The 18,173-nt window shown below is 38.8% G+C and overlaps 1 protein-coding gene across 8 annotated transcripts in view; it reads left to right on the top strand.

Annotated features, from left to right (window-relative positions):
* Positions 1 to 18,173, top strand: part of ptprsa (protein tyrosine phosphatase receptor type Sa) — a 276,448-nt gene that overhangs the window by 189,729 nt on the left and 68,546 nt on the right. For 7 of the 8 annotated variants that reach the window (XM_061684316.1, XM_061684321.1, XM_061684318.1 and 4 more), the window contains 5 exons: positions 270 to 380; positions 9,861 to 10,130; positions 10,308 to 10,889; positions 12,421 to 12,557; positions 12,669 to 12,813. In XM_061684316.1, coding sequence (XP_061540300.1) covers positions 270 to 380; positions 9,861 to 10,130; positions 10,308 to 10,889; positions 12,421 to 12,557; positions 12,669 to 12,813 — 1,245 coding nt within the window. Of the gene's footprint in view, positions 1 to 269; positions 381 to 429; positions 2,403 to 9,860; positions 10,131 to 10,307; positions 10,890 to 12,420; positions 12,558 to 12,668; positions 12,814 to 18,173 lie in introns of those variants that run through there. The other variant, XM_061684320.1, reaches the window with a different exon arrangement.

Below are 18,173 nucleotides of genomic sequence, written 5' to 3'. Positions count from 1 at the left end.
TAAATGTGTTCCCTTTTTATCTGTGTATAGCCGATGCTTGAGGGGAACGCGATTTGTTATGGTGAACTGCATTAGCACTGCAGAGAGAAGCACATCTCGATGAAATAGTCCAGAGTATTCCAAGACAGACCCTGTTTTGAGAACTTTCTAACTTCTTCATGCGTTGTTAAAAAAAAATCAACTAATCATGACCCTCCCTCCTTTTTCTCTTCCTCTGTCTGTCTCTTCCTTTCATTCTGCTTGTTTTTGCTGGATATTGTTGTTTCCAGGTGCCTTGCAGATCGAGAACAGTGAGGAGACGGACCAAGGAAAGTACGAGTGTGTGGCGTCTAATTTGGAAGGCGTCCGCTACTCGTCCCCTGCTAACCTTTATGTGCGAGGTAGGGAGAACACCAGTCTCAGACCAAAAATGTAAAATGTCTGCACAATCCACTTTTAGTGTCATTACTGTTGAGCTTAACAAATACTAATTGCTTCCTTTCTAGCTCTAGCTCTGTTTTATCCAACTTGTATAAATATTTTAGCACTGATAATTTTGCCTGCCCATTATGTAAATGATTGTGCACTAAAAATTCAATTGTAAAATATACAGTCATTTGACCAACTGATGTTCTTCTGTGTTATGATGTAACACTTCATTTTGTGTCTTCCAATGCCATGCCCAACTCGCTTGGAAGGAAATGCGTAGCGCAAGAAGCCGTATGTCTTTGCTTTATCGGTTGTCAGACACCCCTTAACTATAATTGTGCACCCAAACAAATGTTCGCGCCTCCATTAAACATGTGGAAGTTGCTAAGTTTTTTGTTATTTTCAGGTACTGGAGCACAACGGTGAGTCTGGATTTTGATTGAGTCAGGAGGGTTTAGACGCCACCAGTCAAAATCTAAAACGAAAATGACAGTTCAAAGAGTGAGCAGCACTGTTACGGTATATAAAATATGGTATCATCTTCAGGAGCATAATTCCATAAAATTCTCTAATTCTGCTACGTTATATAATCTTTACGTGATAGTACATCCAGTAGTCCTTTTGGTCAGCAGAGATATGGAAAACAATCAGTCACAGAGGACACAGGTCATATGGACAAAAGCCATCATTCTACCACTAATGCAAAAAGACAATGAATCCCTGTTTAGTGGAGTTTAATAAATTGAAACAGATGCACTTTCATCATGTATTATTTATATGGCACATATTAAATAAAGATGCCTTGGTGTCTACTCAGTTTGTTCTTTCTGCTGTGTACCAAATAACTTTGTTCCCAATAAATAATTCACTAGTCTGACACTATAAATTGGGTCAGGACTGTTATTTGTACTTACTATTGCTATTGTATCATCACAATGCACAAATGGTTAAATGAGATAGCCAGCATTCCTGCAGTGTACGGTGCTGTAACACTCAGAGTAGTTTATGCACTTAATGACAAATTACAGTCCAAAGCTATACAGGAAATATTCCATAATGGTAATGGGAACACTTGGTACACCCTTGGGATTTATTAGAAGATTCCTTGATTTGGAGACCAAAAAAGTAGCTTTCATTTAACAATTCATGCAGTTTTCAGTAACTATGGCTCCGTCAGCATGGCTTTAGTTAAAAAGAGTCCAGAACGGTCATAATTATTCAGGTACCCTCTCACTACTGTATGTAATACATTTGAATGGTGTCAACCTTTTGTCTGTTTTCAGTTAAATTTTGTCAATCAATTCTGATACGTGATGTTGACAGTGTTTTGTTTTTTTTCACAAATTGCACCTGAGATTAGCAGCTGTAGTAGACATACATTTTGAAGGATAAAACAGAAGTCCTAAAATTAATATCGTACAGCAATTATTTTCAACTGTGTTAAATACAAACCTGTAACGATGGTGCAAAGGATTCCTTGCAAAACATCAAGTCTTGAACTGCAGCTTCTAACTTCAGCCCAAATGTCTATTTTCTTTTCTATCGCTCATTAGTTTTACCTTATTTTGTCTTTATTTAACTTCCTTCTTTAACAAAAGCAAAATCAGCATCAGTGGAGCCTCTCCATGTGGCCATAAGTATCTTTTTAAACTTTGAATTATGATACACATGACCTTGACTTTTGTGGTGCCTCACCACTTTTTTTCTTACCGGCGACGTTGATTGATCTTGATTGTTTTGCTTTATTTATTTAATATGACATTTATTCAAGGGGTGGGCAGGCAAGTGTTCTTTCACAATGGGTGTCACCAGTAGCAGGGACAGTGAGGGGGGAAAAAAGAGGGAAAAGGGATTTAAGCACAGGGAAATGTAGCTGCAGCTAAACACCTTGAGGTGGCTTTTTTTACTCTCTCTGTGTTTCCCCTATTTTTCTCTTCTCCTCATGTCATTGTGTTCTGCATCAACCCCTTTACATCCCTCAGAGCTTCGAGAAGGTTGGTGTGTTTTTCTTTTTACTTTTTTTAACCCACAATTGAGAAAAAAAATCTAAATGTTCAAAAAATTCTAGCTATTACATAGCTCGATTCATTTCTAAATTAAATAAATGATAATCCAGTAAACCCAAACTGCTAAATTATTTTGAAAGACATTTTTTTTTATTTATTTCAAAGGAAGAAATGATGAAATCAAACCTGAATAGTTCAGGTTTTGCTAATTTACTTTTATGTTTGCATTGTGGGGCCTTTTCTGGTTTTGCATCCTCTGGTATTGCTTCTGCTCCAAAAGCCTTTCTTGCATGTGTTGTCATGGAAACCCAGTACGTGGAAATAGCAGGACATGCTGCACGTTGGAAGAATGTAACTGAGCTTGCATGCCTCTCCAGAACTCCTTTGGCCGTATTGGTCTTTTCTTTATGCTTTCTGTGTTCTGTTCCATTTGATCCTTTCCTTGGTTTTTCTAAGTCTTCTTCCAAACAATCCGTTTTGGCTTACCCTTGGTTCTCGTATTTGTTTTAAGTTGTGATTATGGTGTGTTTGTCTGTTTTCTTTATTTTCAGTTGTATTTCATAACGTCATTTTCAGTTTAAAAAAAAAATAAAATATATATTTATATATATGTCTGTTTATTTCTGGTTTCTTTGTTTGACTGATTTGTGTTTCCTTTTCCAAATGATGCTGCTCTGCTTCTTGACTCTTGAAATGCATATGGAAATGCGGAATGAAAGTGTGTATACAGCCACAGCGTTTCTGTCATCTTGTTTAAATTGATACATTTCTGAAGAAAATTGTGACCTGAGTGGGCTTCATGATGATTGCAATTAAAGAGGCCATCATGTTGATCAATAACAATATTACTTTGAAATCATCGTTGAACATAGATGGAATGCAAATACAGTGTTTTTTTAAAATGTATTTTTCTAATTGTTACAACTAATTGTCATTGTTTAAATTAATTATGTTTTGGTTCTTCAGTAAAAGTGTGTGTCTGTGCGTTTCTTTGACTTTGTGAAAATTGTAACATACAAACAACAATATTATCAAAACTCTCACACAGAGCTGAAAAAATGACGGACACCACTTTAATATGCACACTGGGCAAGTACCACCCATCCTTAATGTGTATTTAGGTTCGGATTTTGAGTTTTGGGAGTAATGCCTTTCCGCTGGTCAATATAAATGTACACTTCAGTAGAGACACATGATCAGCTTGTTATTAAAGCTGGACACATGCAACAACAAACGTTTTTTCCAGGAGTTAATGTCTGAAATGTGACTGACTGACACTTACGCATGCCCCACTTTTTTTTTTTCAGTATTTCTTTGGGAGAGACTGCAGTTGTTATTTCTAAGTTTGAAGAAAGTTTGAAACTATTTTTCAAAAGTTTGCGTTTTCAGCAGCCAAGACAACATTTTTATCAGTTTTGTTAAAAGCACTCGTTTAAATGTTAGGTTTCAAACATGAATAGATGGACCTGTCTAATATCTAAACTAGAATAGAATAAGAAACAATTCTGTTTGTATTAATGCTGTAATTTGACATTGATGATGAAATGGAATTTGATGCCAGCTAACCTGACCTGTTTATCTAGCACTTAAACTACTGCAGCTACAGTACTTGCCATATATGTCGACTCTCATTTTGCCTGTGCTACGCTGGCACCCTAGTGTGTGCCGGTTTGCACCTACCTTTCAGATCAATCAATTTATCAAAACTTTGTGTCTTTAAATAGATGCAGTATTTAAAGACACACAATCAGCAATTCGTCTTAGGTTTGATAAATAACATCGCGTGTGCTAAATTCAACTATTTGCTTAAACTCTGCTGCAATATTGCCCGTTTGGCTGATGAATTCCTGGGTGTTTCCATATCTGCTTCCGTGAGCAATCGAATTTGCACCCGTTTTTGCATGTGCGAACCTTTAGTAAATCAGGGCTTAGTAAATCAAAGTCTTCTGATTCTGGTAATTAAGGACTGGAACTAGATGCACCACAGGCCTCGAAAAGTAAATTTATATGCTCAACTTTTGAATAACTGAATCCTGACATTAGGTGACATCATTTATGTCTGTATGTGACCACTCCCTAATTTAGCAGTTATTCCTGAGTTTCAATTCAAACACTTCTTGCTACCAAATGACTGAGAAGACTTGTTTGTTTATGATCAGTTAAGCCTACATTGAAGGCTTACCGGGAAATAGTGAAGCCTGACAAAATCCCACTCCAAAAATAGAGGATAATGAAAAACTAGTGACATGAAGTCACTATGACTTTTAAGTCAGAATGATAACACTGATGCAGAAAGACTGTGCTGTTATGTATGCATGTGCATGCCTGCCCTCCTCTAATGATAAATGCCTGGTTCTCAATGTGCTTGCACGTCTAGCTATGTGTCTTGTGTGTGACGTTGGGAAAGAAAGCTAGATTACACCTTAGGTTCTCACTGACCAAATTAAACAAAAGCCTGCCTTTTCTGGTAGATGTTTGTAGCCAACCCTCATAAACTCCTATTTATTAAAAACTAAGTTTTATTATTTTACCAATATATGAATGACGACACACAATGAAGGCATAACCACATGGGGACACAGTTGAATGAAAACTGGCAGCTTTTCGAAAAATAAAAAATAATTTTTTGATAAACTACAAATCTCCTATAATTGGATGCCCCCGCAATGATTCCTGTCACATTTCTTTTGGTAATCATTTCCATTTTAATGAGCTGCTGCCTATAGACCCTCTTTAGCATCAGGACAGCCAAGGTATTAATACAGGCTGACCCCTGCAACTTCTATGTAAATGTTGTAGACTTCAACCAGAAAGCATAACAAAAGGATCTCCATATGATGCCTGTGTCTCCAGGCAGCAAGAGGGTGTAATCTCAGCTTCAAGGTGACACTAAAGGCTGCACATTATTTTGGCTTCCCCCTTCATTTTAGGGCGGCGAAACCTGCCCTACCAAAATGGCCAATAATGTCCACCTCTGTTTTTTTTTTTTTTTTTTAAATTATTATTATTATTATTTTGGCACAAATCCCTCCACAACACCACCCACTTTTATACATAGTGCAGTACTCTGGCGTTCTCTCTCGACTGCTTTTCACCTCGTTCACTGTAAGTCTTTTTGTCTTTCTCTCCACATTGGGGCTTGAAACAAGATAATGTATCCAAATAGAGCTATATGTTTATTTTATGTTCCTCGCATTTCCAAATGGGCCGGCTGGGCTCTGTGAATGAGTGGCCTGTCCATGCAAATTTCCTCCTTTCCTGTTTTGCACGACAGTTTAGAGAGGAAAGCATAGGCCCATTCTTAAAAGGCACGCACACACACATTTAAATATACATATATGTACATTTATATATATAATATACATACGTACATCCCAGGACCATCCCATGCAGACTGTCAGGTACCAGCCACCGCCAAAGATAAAACCCTTTAGCTTGTGTCCACCTTACAATATAATTCAGTTCAGTACAGCACAGAATTATTTGTGTTTTTATTGTCAAAACAAATTGCTGATAGGTACCAAGACATTTTTCCCACTCGATTTATTACATTATTTATTATAATACCTGCAACACTGATACAGTATGGTAGTGGTGAGGAAGCATTTCAGTGTTGCACTTTTGTTCAACAATGAGTAATCTTCTGACAATGGGAATGGACGAGGAAGAGCACAGATCCACCATTTTAAAACACAAAGTGGATTCAGAAAAAGAGACAAGTCTTCGCTCTTTGTTTTGTTTTGATTTGTTTTGGATTTTTTTATTTTCTTTTTTTTTTTTTCTTCAAAACAAGACAAATCAGGAAACACAAACCCAGGGATCAGTGTTTTAGCCTTGGCATACGGAACTGAACTGTACCTCTCAAGGTGGAAACATGGATTTTTAACTTGGTGTTTATCTCTCCAATGTTGATTCATGTTCATGTAGCAATAGCTTTGAGACAGCCTCATTCACTTAGCAGCTCCCAGTCCATTTGACTGACCTGAGCCCCTGGGAGAGAAGAGCATGATCAGACACATTTGATCTAGCATGCCCGCAGAAAACAGATTTGTCCTATGCTTTTCTTAGAATTGGAAACCAAATTAATAGAAATGCAAAACCTAGCTGGGGGAAGAAAAAAAAAACATAAATAGTATTGCTGCATTATTCTACTATGCACAGGTGCATTTCAGTACTCTCTGTGGAACTGTGCAGAATTAGTTCTTGTTGTGGATTTGTTCATTTTACTTTGTCACCCATCATTTGTCAGTGTGTCTGGAATATTCCTGTATTTGGGTACTGATGGCATGCTTGGAAGGGCTTGGTGTGACATTTTGGGATTGTACTAAGTTCTCTGGTGTTAGCCCAAGTGGATAGGGGCACACCTGTATGTCACTCTTGCCACACCCATGCATGTCTGTGTGATGAATGGGCTGCCCTTTCACCTTTGTTTTAAAGGCATTGTTTTTGACAAACTTGATTGCAAAGTTACTGCAGAATGCTGCCAACATATGGTGGTTTTATGTTGCACTAAGTTCACCCAACTCAATTTATTTAATTATTTATTATTATTTTATTTTATGAAATCAATTTTAATTAAATAAAAGTAAAAATGATTGTACTGTATGTCCCAGTGCTTAGGTTCTTACACTGTGAAATACATATTTTTGTAACTTTGTTTCAAACTCTAAACCTAAAGCCTTTTTTAAAATTTTGTATACAACAAATGGGCATTTCCTCAAAGGTAATGCCTAAATTTCATTATTATGAAGTAGTGCAATGAGTGCTTTAACACAGAACACAGAATAAAATGAAAATTTAGTGGACTAAGGTGTTTAATCAGCGATTCTATAACTCAGTTAATTTAATTACTTTTTTGTTGTACTTAAAGCACAAATTATGTTTTAGCATGTTGATTATTAAAAGTCCGTTAAAATCCCTAAGACATTGTCACCATCATTTTAAAAATGAACAAACCTAAAGATGAAATGCTCATTTTAGTACAAAACAGTTCCCAATGTCTGTACCATGCGCTGTTTGAGATGAGTCAAAATGCCCCAATCAGTCATCATGGTATCCATAGTTTTAAACGCAATCTTAAATGGCCTTAATAGGCCATTTAATCGCCATAGCCAAATCAGAACCCCCCGCGCGCACACCGCACAGACAAACACCCCAAGAGTTCCCAAGTTGCATTTGCACGCTCAGGTGCTATGTTTAGGGCTGTCCTCTTGTAGTTAACTCTTGCTTTGAAGCCCCAGTGTGTGAGACCTTCAAACCCTCTTTGAGCCATGGTCTGTCTTTTGCTTTGGTTTGGAATCACAGTCTCCTTATTCTATCTCCCTACTTATGCCCTCTTCCTCCCTCCCTTTCTATGATAACCCTACCCTAACCCTATGCGTATTGTACAGTATGTTGATATGTCCACTGGTCTATCTGCTTGTCAACTTCTGTCTTTTTGTGTGCTGTTTTGTCTGTGTCTGTCTCAGCTTTTTCATTTAGTTCATCATTTTTTACTCTTACATTTGTACAAATTTTCTTCACTCTCTTTGACCTTCTTTGCATCCCAACAAACATGTTGACATAAAATAGTATGAAGGTTGCCAACTATTGAATCACAGCATCACTATCTGTATTTGTAAGTTTCATTTTGAATTTGAATCCGAAATTAGTTAGCTTTCTCTTCAAATCCTCTTAAAATATTAATTCAGTGATGTACCAAAAATGAACTCTCTCTGGCTAAAGAGAATGGGCTACGGAACCACCTGGCATGTGCAAAGATAATCCTCCCATGTGTTCAAATATTCTAGGAAAGGTACTGACTTGGACCTTTTATAGAGCAATGCGTGAACAGTAGTTAAGCAATTATCTCACCCCATCACTAGTTTCTCACCCTGTGTTAATTACTGTAAAAACAGAGAAAACCATGCTTGGTATAAACTCTGTGCTCCCTTATTTATGTTCCCCTTTCTGTGTCCCTATCTGTCAAGTGCTTATTGGGATGCCTATCATGCACATCATTTAGATTGTTCTACTCTAATAACACAAAAATACAAACCGTATATGTACTTATATACACCTACACAGTGCATTTTGTATCAGATGCATCAGAGGTCATCCTTCATTAACTTGTTGTATCCTCATTTCAACTCCTCTCCCTTTGAGTTATACTTTTTTCTTTCTGTTCTCATTCTGCCCTTCTTCGTCAACATTTCCCTTCTTTCAACTTTCTACCTCCTTCTCTGGATTTCTACTCCCTGTGGATCCAGTTTTGTTTCTTGACTCCAACACTGTGTCAGAGTGTAGAATTTCTTGCCACAACAACCCGAGTTGTTTTATACGTACTTGTTGCACACACCTTGTTACTCTTCTTATTTTGTGTTTAACTGGGACTGCAATGTGACAATGTGCCACCATCACATCCAGTCACATTAGCTGATGAAAAAAGTTTACACACTATCGAAGTGGGTTACCCCCCCAACCCCCCCACCCCTTACCCTTCTCCAAACCTCCCCTTCTTCTGTTAACTCTTTGCTCCTCTGTTCCCCTCTGTTCTATCCACTTCTCTAATGCTTTATCCTCTATCTTGTATTTTCTTTGCTCTCCAATCGTCTTTTGTCTGGGCATGCTAGCGACCCTTCAGTTATATTCCTCTATGCATTTTATCTCAATTTTTATATCTGATTTTGTTATCATTTATCCTTAATTTACCTCAATCTATTTATGCATGCTGTCTGTGAAACTGATAGCTGCATCTATCAATGGAACCGTGTCAGATCTTAATAAGGCTTTGTCCAGTGGATCTACCCTAAACCACAAAAATCTGATTAAAGTTTCTCATCTTTAAGGTTTCTAATTAGATTAGGTGACGAGTGAAAATCAGTGCTAGAATATGTTTAGATTCCTAGACCCCAGTAACCGTACACTTCCTGTGCTATGGGAGAAGCCTCTAATGGCTGACTTCCTCTGTGGCATGAGTGCCTGAGTGGACAGGAAGTACCAGGTTGCCATGTTGGCCTTATGTGATAGTACTATTACAAGGCCTATTTCTTCACACGTTGATAGGCTGTGATCAGGTTATGCTGTAGTTGGTTATGTACCGCAGTTCAGCTCCAGAGATGAGAAACTCGTAATAGATTTTTGTGTCTATAATTGTGCTGTGATGGGTCAAATATTGGTCAATGGAACCTTGTTGCTATGAATCGTTGCTTTCTTGTTAATCTATATTGTTGTTGAAGCAGTTCTGTTAGTTTAGTTCCTTTCCTATTATTTGTATATTTTTAAGTTTTTGAAGTATTTTTTTACTTTATTTTGTGTTTTGTTCCCGTTACAATGTTAAACTTTTTTTGTGTTAAGTACCTCTACGAAAAGGGTCCATTTTCATCGACCTATGTTGTTACTTCTCTTTCTCTTTTGACTCTCTTTGCCCTCTTTGTCATCCTCTCCCCTCCTCATGCCTTCTCCCAGTCCGACGGGTGCCTCCTCGCTTCTCCATTCCACCAACGAGTCAAGAAATTATGCCTGGTGGGAGTGTGAACATAACATGTGTGGCAGTGGGGTCCCCGATGCCTTACGTCAAGTGGATGTTGAATTCAGAGGACTTGACGCCAGAGGATGAGATGCCTGTGGGTAGGAATGTTCTTGAACTGAGCGGCGTCCGTGAGTCAGCCAACTACACCTGTGTGGCCATGAGCAGCCTTGGTATCATTGAAGCTGTGGCACAGATCACTGTCAAATGTAAGAGATAACACTCATTGAGAAGGGAACCTCTGAGGTTTATGAACATTGTCTAGCAAAATGCACTTTTATGGGTTAGATTTTATAATTCTCCTCTGGTATCTCAATAATTAACCATGTTCCTAGGAAGGTTTTCTCTTTAATCACTAACAGCCTTTTGTCCTTTCGCCATAACAGCTCTTCCGAAGCCTCCAGGTACTCCTGTGGTTACTGAAACCACGGCCACTAGTGTGACTATCACCTGGGACTCTGGCAACCCTGACCCAGTAACTTACTATATCATCCAGTATCGTGCTAAATCCCCAGAAAGCAAGTATGAGACAGTGGACGACATCACCACTACACGTTACAGCATTGGTGGCCTCTACCCCAACACAGAGTATGAAATTCGAGTCTCAGCCGTCAACACAATTGGTCAAGGGCCTCCCAGTGAACCTGTGGAAACCAGAACTGGCGAACAAGCACCTGCCAGTCCACCTCGTAACATTCAGGCCCAGATTATATCCCAAAACACCATGATGGTACGCTGGGAAGATCCAGAGGAACCAAATGGGCAGATTAAGGGCTATCGGGTTTATTACACCATGGATGACTCCCAGCCTATGAGCCTCTGGCAGATTCATAATGTCCAGGACAGCATTATCACCACAATTCAGAGCCTGGTTCCTCAAGAGACCTATGCCATCAAAGTCTTAGCGTTTACCTCAGTAGGTGATGGGCCCTTCTCAGAGCCAATCCACGTGAAAGTGCTGCAAGGAGGTAAGAAAATAATGCTTGAATTTTACTAGGTGGGCGACTGTGGTTGGGAAACTGCTGTTCTTTTTTACACTACCTTGTGTTCGGGTATTTTTAGGACCCCTTTAATGATGCAGAATTACTATCGCAATTACATCATCAGCAGGGTCAATCTAACTTGTCTCACGACACTGAACCCAGCACTTTCCCGATTAGTGGGTGAACTATCCAGCACTTGGTAATTCTGCTTCACAATGATAGAAGGAGCCGACATCGACTGAACATTGGTCCATTTACCTAATACAACTACCGTATTTTCACGACCATAGGGCGCACCGTATTAAAAGGTGCAGTCTCAGTTACGGGGTCTATTTCTGTATTTAACACATACATAAGGCACACCGTATTACTGGGCGCAGGCATGGTAAAACATACGCTAGCTTAAAATATACAGTAGCATGCATGCACGCTAAAACAATGTTTTTAAAAAGACAGTGGGAGCAAAACTGAGTTCGGTTGTACTTTATTGAAGTATTTAACAATGTACTCACGTTATTTTTTTATCAATCCTCATCCACAAATCCATCAAAGTCCTCATGTTCTGTATCCGAAATGAACAGCTGGGCAAGTTCTCCATCCAACACGCCAGGTTCCCTCGTGTCATTGTCGGAGTCAGTCTCGTTGCCGTGTGGCTCCTCAGAAATGATGCCGGCTTTTACAAATGCTCGAACAACCTTGCAAGCAGACACGTTAGCCCAAGCATCCACAATCGATTCACAAATTGTGGCGTAACTCGCCCGGTGCTGCCTCCTAGTCTTAGAAAAACTGTGTTCGCCATCTGTCATCCATCGCTTCCACGCCGCTCGCAACTTCACTTTGAACGCCCTGTTTACACGGATGTCCAGCGGTTGGAGTTCCTAAGTCAACCCCTCCCGGAATGATGGCAAGCTTCTTCACTTTCTGCACATGGCAGAGTTATTGCTCTCAGTCGAATGGTGACTTGATACGCTTCTCCCGGCTGTTCTTTGCTCATTAATCCATTGCTCGAGTTGGTCTTCCAACTCGGGCCACCTCGCCTTGTTTCCGCGTTCCAAACAACTCTCCAGGCCTGGCTCAGGCTCCAACTACTGGAGACAAATTCCTTGTGGGTTTTTTGGACATACTTGGCAAATAAAGATGAGTCTGATTCTGAAGAGATCTCTGTCAGGGCTAAAAGGAACAGGGGCAAGGAGACATCACAAGTACTGTATTTAGGATTGGAAAATCTTTCTTATGATCTTTATTATCTTTACAAACAGCAATTATATATATATATATATATATATATATATATATATATATATATATATATATACACACACACACACATACAGTATATAGTGCCGTTTGTGGGGGTTAATTTGAAATTCCCAAATAAATACAGTTTAAGTATACCATGATTATTGTTCTACAATGTTTCCTTCAGTTCCTGGCCAGCCATGCAAATGTATATATTTACAAACGTTTATATATGTACTGTTTATGGGTGTTATTTGTTGTCCAATGTTTGTTTCAGTTCCTGGCCAGCCATCCAAATTTCAGGTTGGGGATATATCTGATACCAGCATTGAATTGATCTGGGAACCAGCCTTTGACAAAGAAGGAATTATAAGTTATGAACTTCGCTACACCGAGGGGAGTTTTGGCTCTCAGGTACAAATTTCAGTGCCCTTTGCAGAAAGAGAATGGAGAGTAAACTAGCAGGGGTTTAAGCTGTACTTATTCCATCATTGATGATGATGATGATGTGTTTTTCATTGACAGATCAAAAAAACATTTGGACCAACATCTTCATACATTGTGGAAGGTCTCCGACCAAACACGGAGTATCACTTCTCCCTGGCAGCTATTTCTAACAAGGGCATTGGAGCATTCACCAATGACATGTCACAGAAGACCTTGCAAGCCAGTATGTAGCTTTTTCTCAAACACTTGACTAGGGATGTTTTTTTATCTCGTGTTGAATTCTGCAACAACTTTGACCAATGCTTTCTTTTTCGACATAATCAGAATTCAAAGGTGATTTGTATGAATTAATATTTTTGAATTTGACTTTTCATTGTTTATTTAAAACACTATGCAATTAGAAAATGCTTAATTTGGTTGAAATTAAGCTTAACAAAAAGATTTAGACTGACTGTTTTTACAACCTTTGCAGAGTCTGAATTATCTTATTGGCTGATATTGCTGAGATTCCAGATGCATAGAAGTCTGCTCTACACTTAATATGTGTACTGACGTGTGCCAGTTGTGTTACTAGTTTCTACTTTTGTTTCTCTTTGCTTTTCTTTTTAATAAGCAAGTGCACTTTGATCCACTTCATGAAGACACAAAAAATTTCAACTCTTCTCTGAATCCACCCACCATGGTTCTCTTATGAACTAGCTCACAATTGGGAATGATATCTGAGAGTTTGGTCATCAAACAAAAAAACTGTCATCCAAACATATGCATGCGGAATTGCTCTCTACGTCTGCATAGATGATTTCACTGAGCATCTTAGAAGAAAATACAGTTTATGAAAAAAAACAAAAGCCTACAACTAAAGACATTTGTGAATATAGACAATTTATATCTAATCATTAATAACTGAGTAGTTGATTTCCTTTAATGCTGTTATGGGCCTTAATCTACCCCAACTGAAAACAGACACTTTTCTTTATTTAAAGCTCGCATTTATTTCTGATTCTCTTTGAGTAGTGTTTTTTTCCAGTTTATTTTCTTTTTTTGAGATATACTCTCCTTTAAAATGTTATGAAACCCTCTCATATGTACTCAATTAAAGACAAACTATCCTGACACGTCTGTTATGACATGTCAAAAGTAATTTTCTGTTGATATTCTATTGCAAAGTTACTTACGTCACATTAAAATACAATAGTATATATAAACTGGACAGTACCACTAATGTTCTGATGCGCTCTAACACCATTTGTGATCCTGCAATTACTAGTGCATAGGAGAGCCACGGTGAAGGAGTAGACATCCTTTAACACATTTTCTGTTTCTACCAGTGCAACTTATTGGCTGCCCCACACCCCAAAATCTGGGCACCGGGACTTTGAAGCAACCACTTCAGCTTTCTTTTTTTGTTTTGTTTATTTTTTATTTCTGAGCAGCAGAGCTACACGGACAGTGCAGCTTCACCGAGGAGAGCGGCAGTTGCATGCAACACTTACTCCTACCCTCAGGGGTGCTATAATGAATCTTATCACTGCATTGTTGATCAGTACAGGCATGAAAATATATTTTATGTTCTTCCAGCTCCATTCCTCACTTGACGTCTCTTGGGTGTCTTTGTCCATCTTCACCTGTCACTGTGTTTTCAATTTCCTTAGCTGTGTTTTTTTTTCTTGAATGATTAACCACAACCACATTGGACCGGATACACTCTCCATCCTACATCAGCCTATTCCTCCCCCACCTTATGTCTTTCCCACTTGTTCCACTGCGCAAAGGAACAAAAGCTCTCCTTGGAATGGCCTTGCTCACATCGTGTCCCCTTCCTTGTATTTTGGGTCTTTTAAAAAGTTTTAATTTCTTCATTTGATTTACTTTTTGTTATTTTGTGGGTTATTCAAATGGATATTAGTTTGACATTGCGTTAAACTGCCGTCTGCTGCTATTTGTTGTTATTGTTGTTGTTTTTTGTTTTGTTAAGTCAACCACAGCCAGCTGCAAGCATATTGCCATATACATGCCGAAAACTTTACCATGCAATGGTCCAAGCCAGCATTTGAGAAAAGGGGATTCTCCTCTCTACTCAAGTACAATGGATAGAAAGGATGACCGTAATGTTCATAGGAGTGTTGGTCCATATTTGATGTGTTTAGCATTATTTTTTTTTGCATACAGTTTCAAAGCTTATTTCTCGTAGTGCTTTTGTCTACCTTTTCTATCCATTCAACTTATACGTTTCTGCCTTTTGCTCGTCAACTCCCTCAGGAAATATTGTTTAAGGGGCGAATGTGGGATTCACCAGTCAGCTCTCAAGGGATTCCCGTTGGGATCTTACTTTGTAGGTCAGAACAATCACAGTCTAAAACTGAGGAAAAATATAACTGAAAACACATTAAATCTTTTGGATGCATGAAGGTAAGTGATTTTGTGGTTGTAGGGATTCATTCTGCCATTCTCAAAAACCTCCCAGATAACTCATTGTAAATTCACTTTAAAAGCTCACAGCGAGTTTCTCAGTTTAGCAGTAACTCGCTGGTATGTTCAATCATATTAAGCTGACATCACTGCTAATTGCTTTCCCATTAAGGTCAGTAGCACCTCTATGCATCACAGCTTGAGAGAAGCATATAGAGGATATACTGTACGTTTCATGTTTAAATTACTGATGTGCGATTGTCAGTGACATACAACACAGAAAAAATGCAGAATTCACAGGCAGACTGAAATCCTTCGCCACTAAGTATAAACAAAGACAGATAAGTCAAAAGTGACTGTACTACTATCTGTTGTACGAATACAAAATTATTGCATATTGTTAATGTTTATGCTCAGTGCAAGCGGCATCACCCAGGGCTATTGTCATGGGGACCACTTTGTCGGGAATATGTACTTATAGCTGTAAATTATTTTCTTAATTACCTTTTAACCATTGTATTTAAATAGCTCCTTTGGGCCTCTTATATGTTGAGATAAATGAAATAGATCTAATATTACGGACAACAGTGGCCCTCATTCAGAAGCTGCAAGCCCTCATGGGTTAAGGTGTCATAGTCAGCCCAAGTCCTGAGCCTATTTAATGTGAGACTGTTCAGATGGGGGTCCACAATTTGAGAAGCGGGAAGGTTCCCAGCATCCCTCATGCTCTTACCCATTTTTGAGACATGGTAATAGGGCATGAGTTGGACACGGGGAGTAGGTGTTAGCGGACTACAGGGCCACAAATTCACAGATAAGAATAAGAATCCCATTTCATAGCTTCAGAATTAATTTCATGATTTGCTGTGAGCTCTGACCCATCACCTTGGATTGTTAGTCTTTATGCGTTTAGATTATAACTCTGAACTGCCAGCAGCCAGTTTAGCGCTGTCTCTCAAATTATAGCAGTGGATTCTAAATCCTCCATATTTAACCAAACAAGCCGTTTAGCCTTCCCACTTACTGTAATTAGGGAAGGTTTTAAAATGTATTGGAGCATTTGTTTTAAGTGCAACATGGACATTTGGAATCGAGGAAGATTAATTTTATAATGATCCCCAAATGTGACCATTCTGCTCATTGACACTGCTGATGAGAACACATTTCCCATGCAGACTGTGAGATGTGCTTTTTCGCTGAATGCAAAGGCTGTGTTTATTTGCGGTGCATCCAGTGCTGGCCTGAATAGCTAAAGTGTTTAACTGGATGTACACTATGCAAATTATGCCAGTTTCAAGACTGATTACGAATGGCCAACTCATTTTTGAATCGGGCTGATTTCAAGTCTTGTCAGGTATTGTTATTTGTGGACTGGGGGGGTCACGAGGAGCGATTGGCAGCTCCTGACCCGTCTTCGTATGACGATTGCATGGATCACCGATGTTTCAGGAATTAAATTTACAAAACATAAAAATTATTAATTATTATTAATTGCTAAATTAAGAATTTGATCCGACTCCAAATTCAGATTAGATTTACCAAACTCTGTCAATGTGTGGTGTGCAGTGGATGAACAGCAGTTTAGACTTGTGTTATGATAGCTTCAGTTGCATGTATACTGTACGTCTCTTTCTTTGCGTTACCACACAGGTCAAGTCAAGATGTTTATTCAACAGTTCGCCGATAACTAAAACTGTTATCTTCTTGACTCATTCTGATAGTAAATCACAGTTTGAAACATGTGATACCAACATCTACAGAACTAAGGTGGAAGAGCAACAACTCAAACGTTCAGTGTGAGCAGTCAAGTAGTACCACCCAATCGCTTTGTGTAGCCACTACGGATTATTCGTAGGTGATTAACTAGTACACTTTCAAAATCGTACATCATATTCCCAGCATAGCTGCTTTGATTAGATTGGCTCCCTTGTGTCAGGTTCAAATAGAATCACTGGAATGCATATGTTACAAATTATTTGGCATAGAACTTCCAGGAAAGTTTCAAAAGACCATCAAGTGAAGCATTAGTGGAGGTTCTCATATCGTTCTAGAATCCATCATTCTACAGCTGGTCTTGTTCATGGTTAATGCACTTTATTAAAGCTCTGCCACAGCCAGTCTTAAACCATCATCTGTCTCGAGGAGGCCTGTGTACGGTGATAGCCTGTGCACTGTCACATTCACAGCCTCTTTACTACATCACAAAGACTGAGGACTGAGCAATCATTGTTGACGTGGAGAGTTTTGCAAATACAACAAAAGTCGTAGAAATAAGATGAAAGGCTCCAAATCCAGTAAGACCGAAAGGAAATAAGCCCATTGGACACAGAGAAGGGATTGTGAGGTCTTGACCTATTTGTTATGTACCACAAGGCTCTTTCTGATTGCCAACATCACTGGCTGTTATTTTATGCAATCGGTAATGGAGTTGGTTTGCAAAAATTGACAGTGCGGCCATGTACAGTGTCATTAACCTTGAATGAATACACTACATGCGAGTTACAATCAGTATGGGGCTTTTCTCCTTTGCTTTCATTGTCTTAGCTAACCTGACAGCTTTGCCAAGATTCATAGGCACATGATATGAAATAGGATTCATTTAAACAACGAAAAAAAACAGTGTCTGTGTTGTGTGCCCCTCCACCACCGTAGAAGCCTATAGCCTCCCCTCTCACAGTCTTGTGGACCCTCCAGCCCAAACATATATGAGTATTACGCAGCCCTGGCTAACGCAAAATGCTGAACCTCTGGAGCTCCAAAATGTATGTCTACATAACCCAAATTTGAAAGTGCTATACATGACTCAAAGATTTGGATGGTTATCCCTCTAACTTGAATGAAGGGTAGCACTTGCTGTAGTCCAGGGCTGGTGGTAAGAAAGTCTTGAAAATGTAGTGATTTTGGGAGCCAGGTACGTATGATGCAGACAGTTTCTGTTAATGTTATTATTATTTTTTTAGTTAAGTATTTTCCTGGTTGTGTGGAGTATTCTGTTTTTCCCATGTTTTCCTATGAGTTCTTATTTTGAATATTAACTGTTTCTTTTGAGTGACATGGGTTATATAGAAATTCATCTCCCAGTACCCTTCTTACGTTCATGATTTATTCCATTTGAGTTTTTGTGTGTGGAATGATTTAAATTCTGCTGGTATTTATTTCATGTGTTGGCAGTTG

This window comes from Phycodurus eques, chromosome 8 (assembly GCF_024500275.1).
Source record: "Phycodurus eques isolate BA_2022a chromosome 8, UOR_Pequ_1.1, whole genome shotgun sequence".
NCBI classification, from domain to species: Eukaryota; Metazoa; Chordata; class Actinopteri; order Syngnathiformes; family Syngnathidae; genus Phycodurus; species Phycodurus eques.
This window is presented reverse-complemented; position numbering and strand designations above follow the sequence as displayed.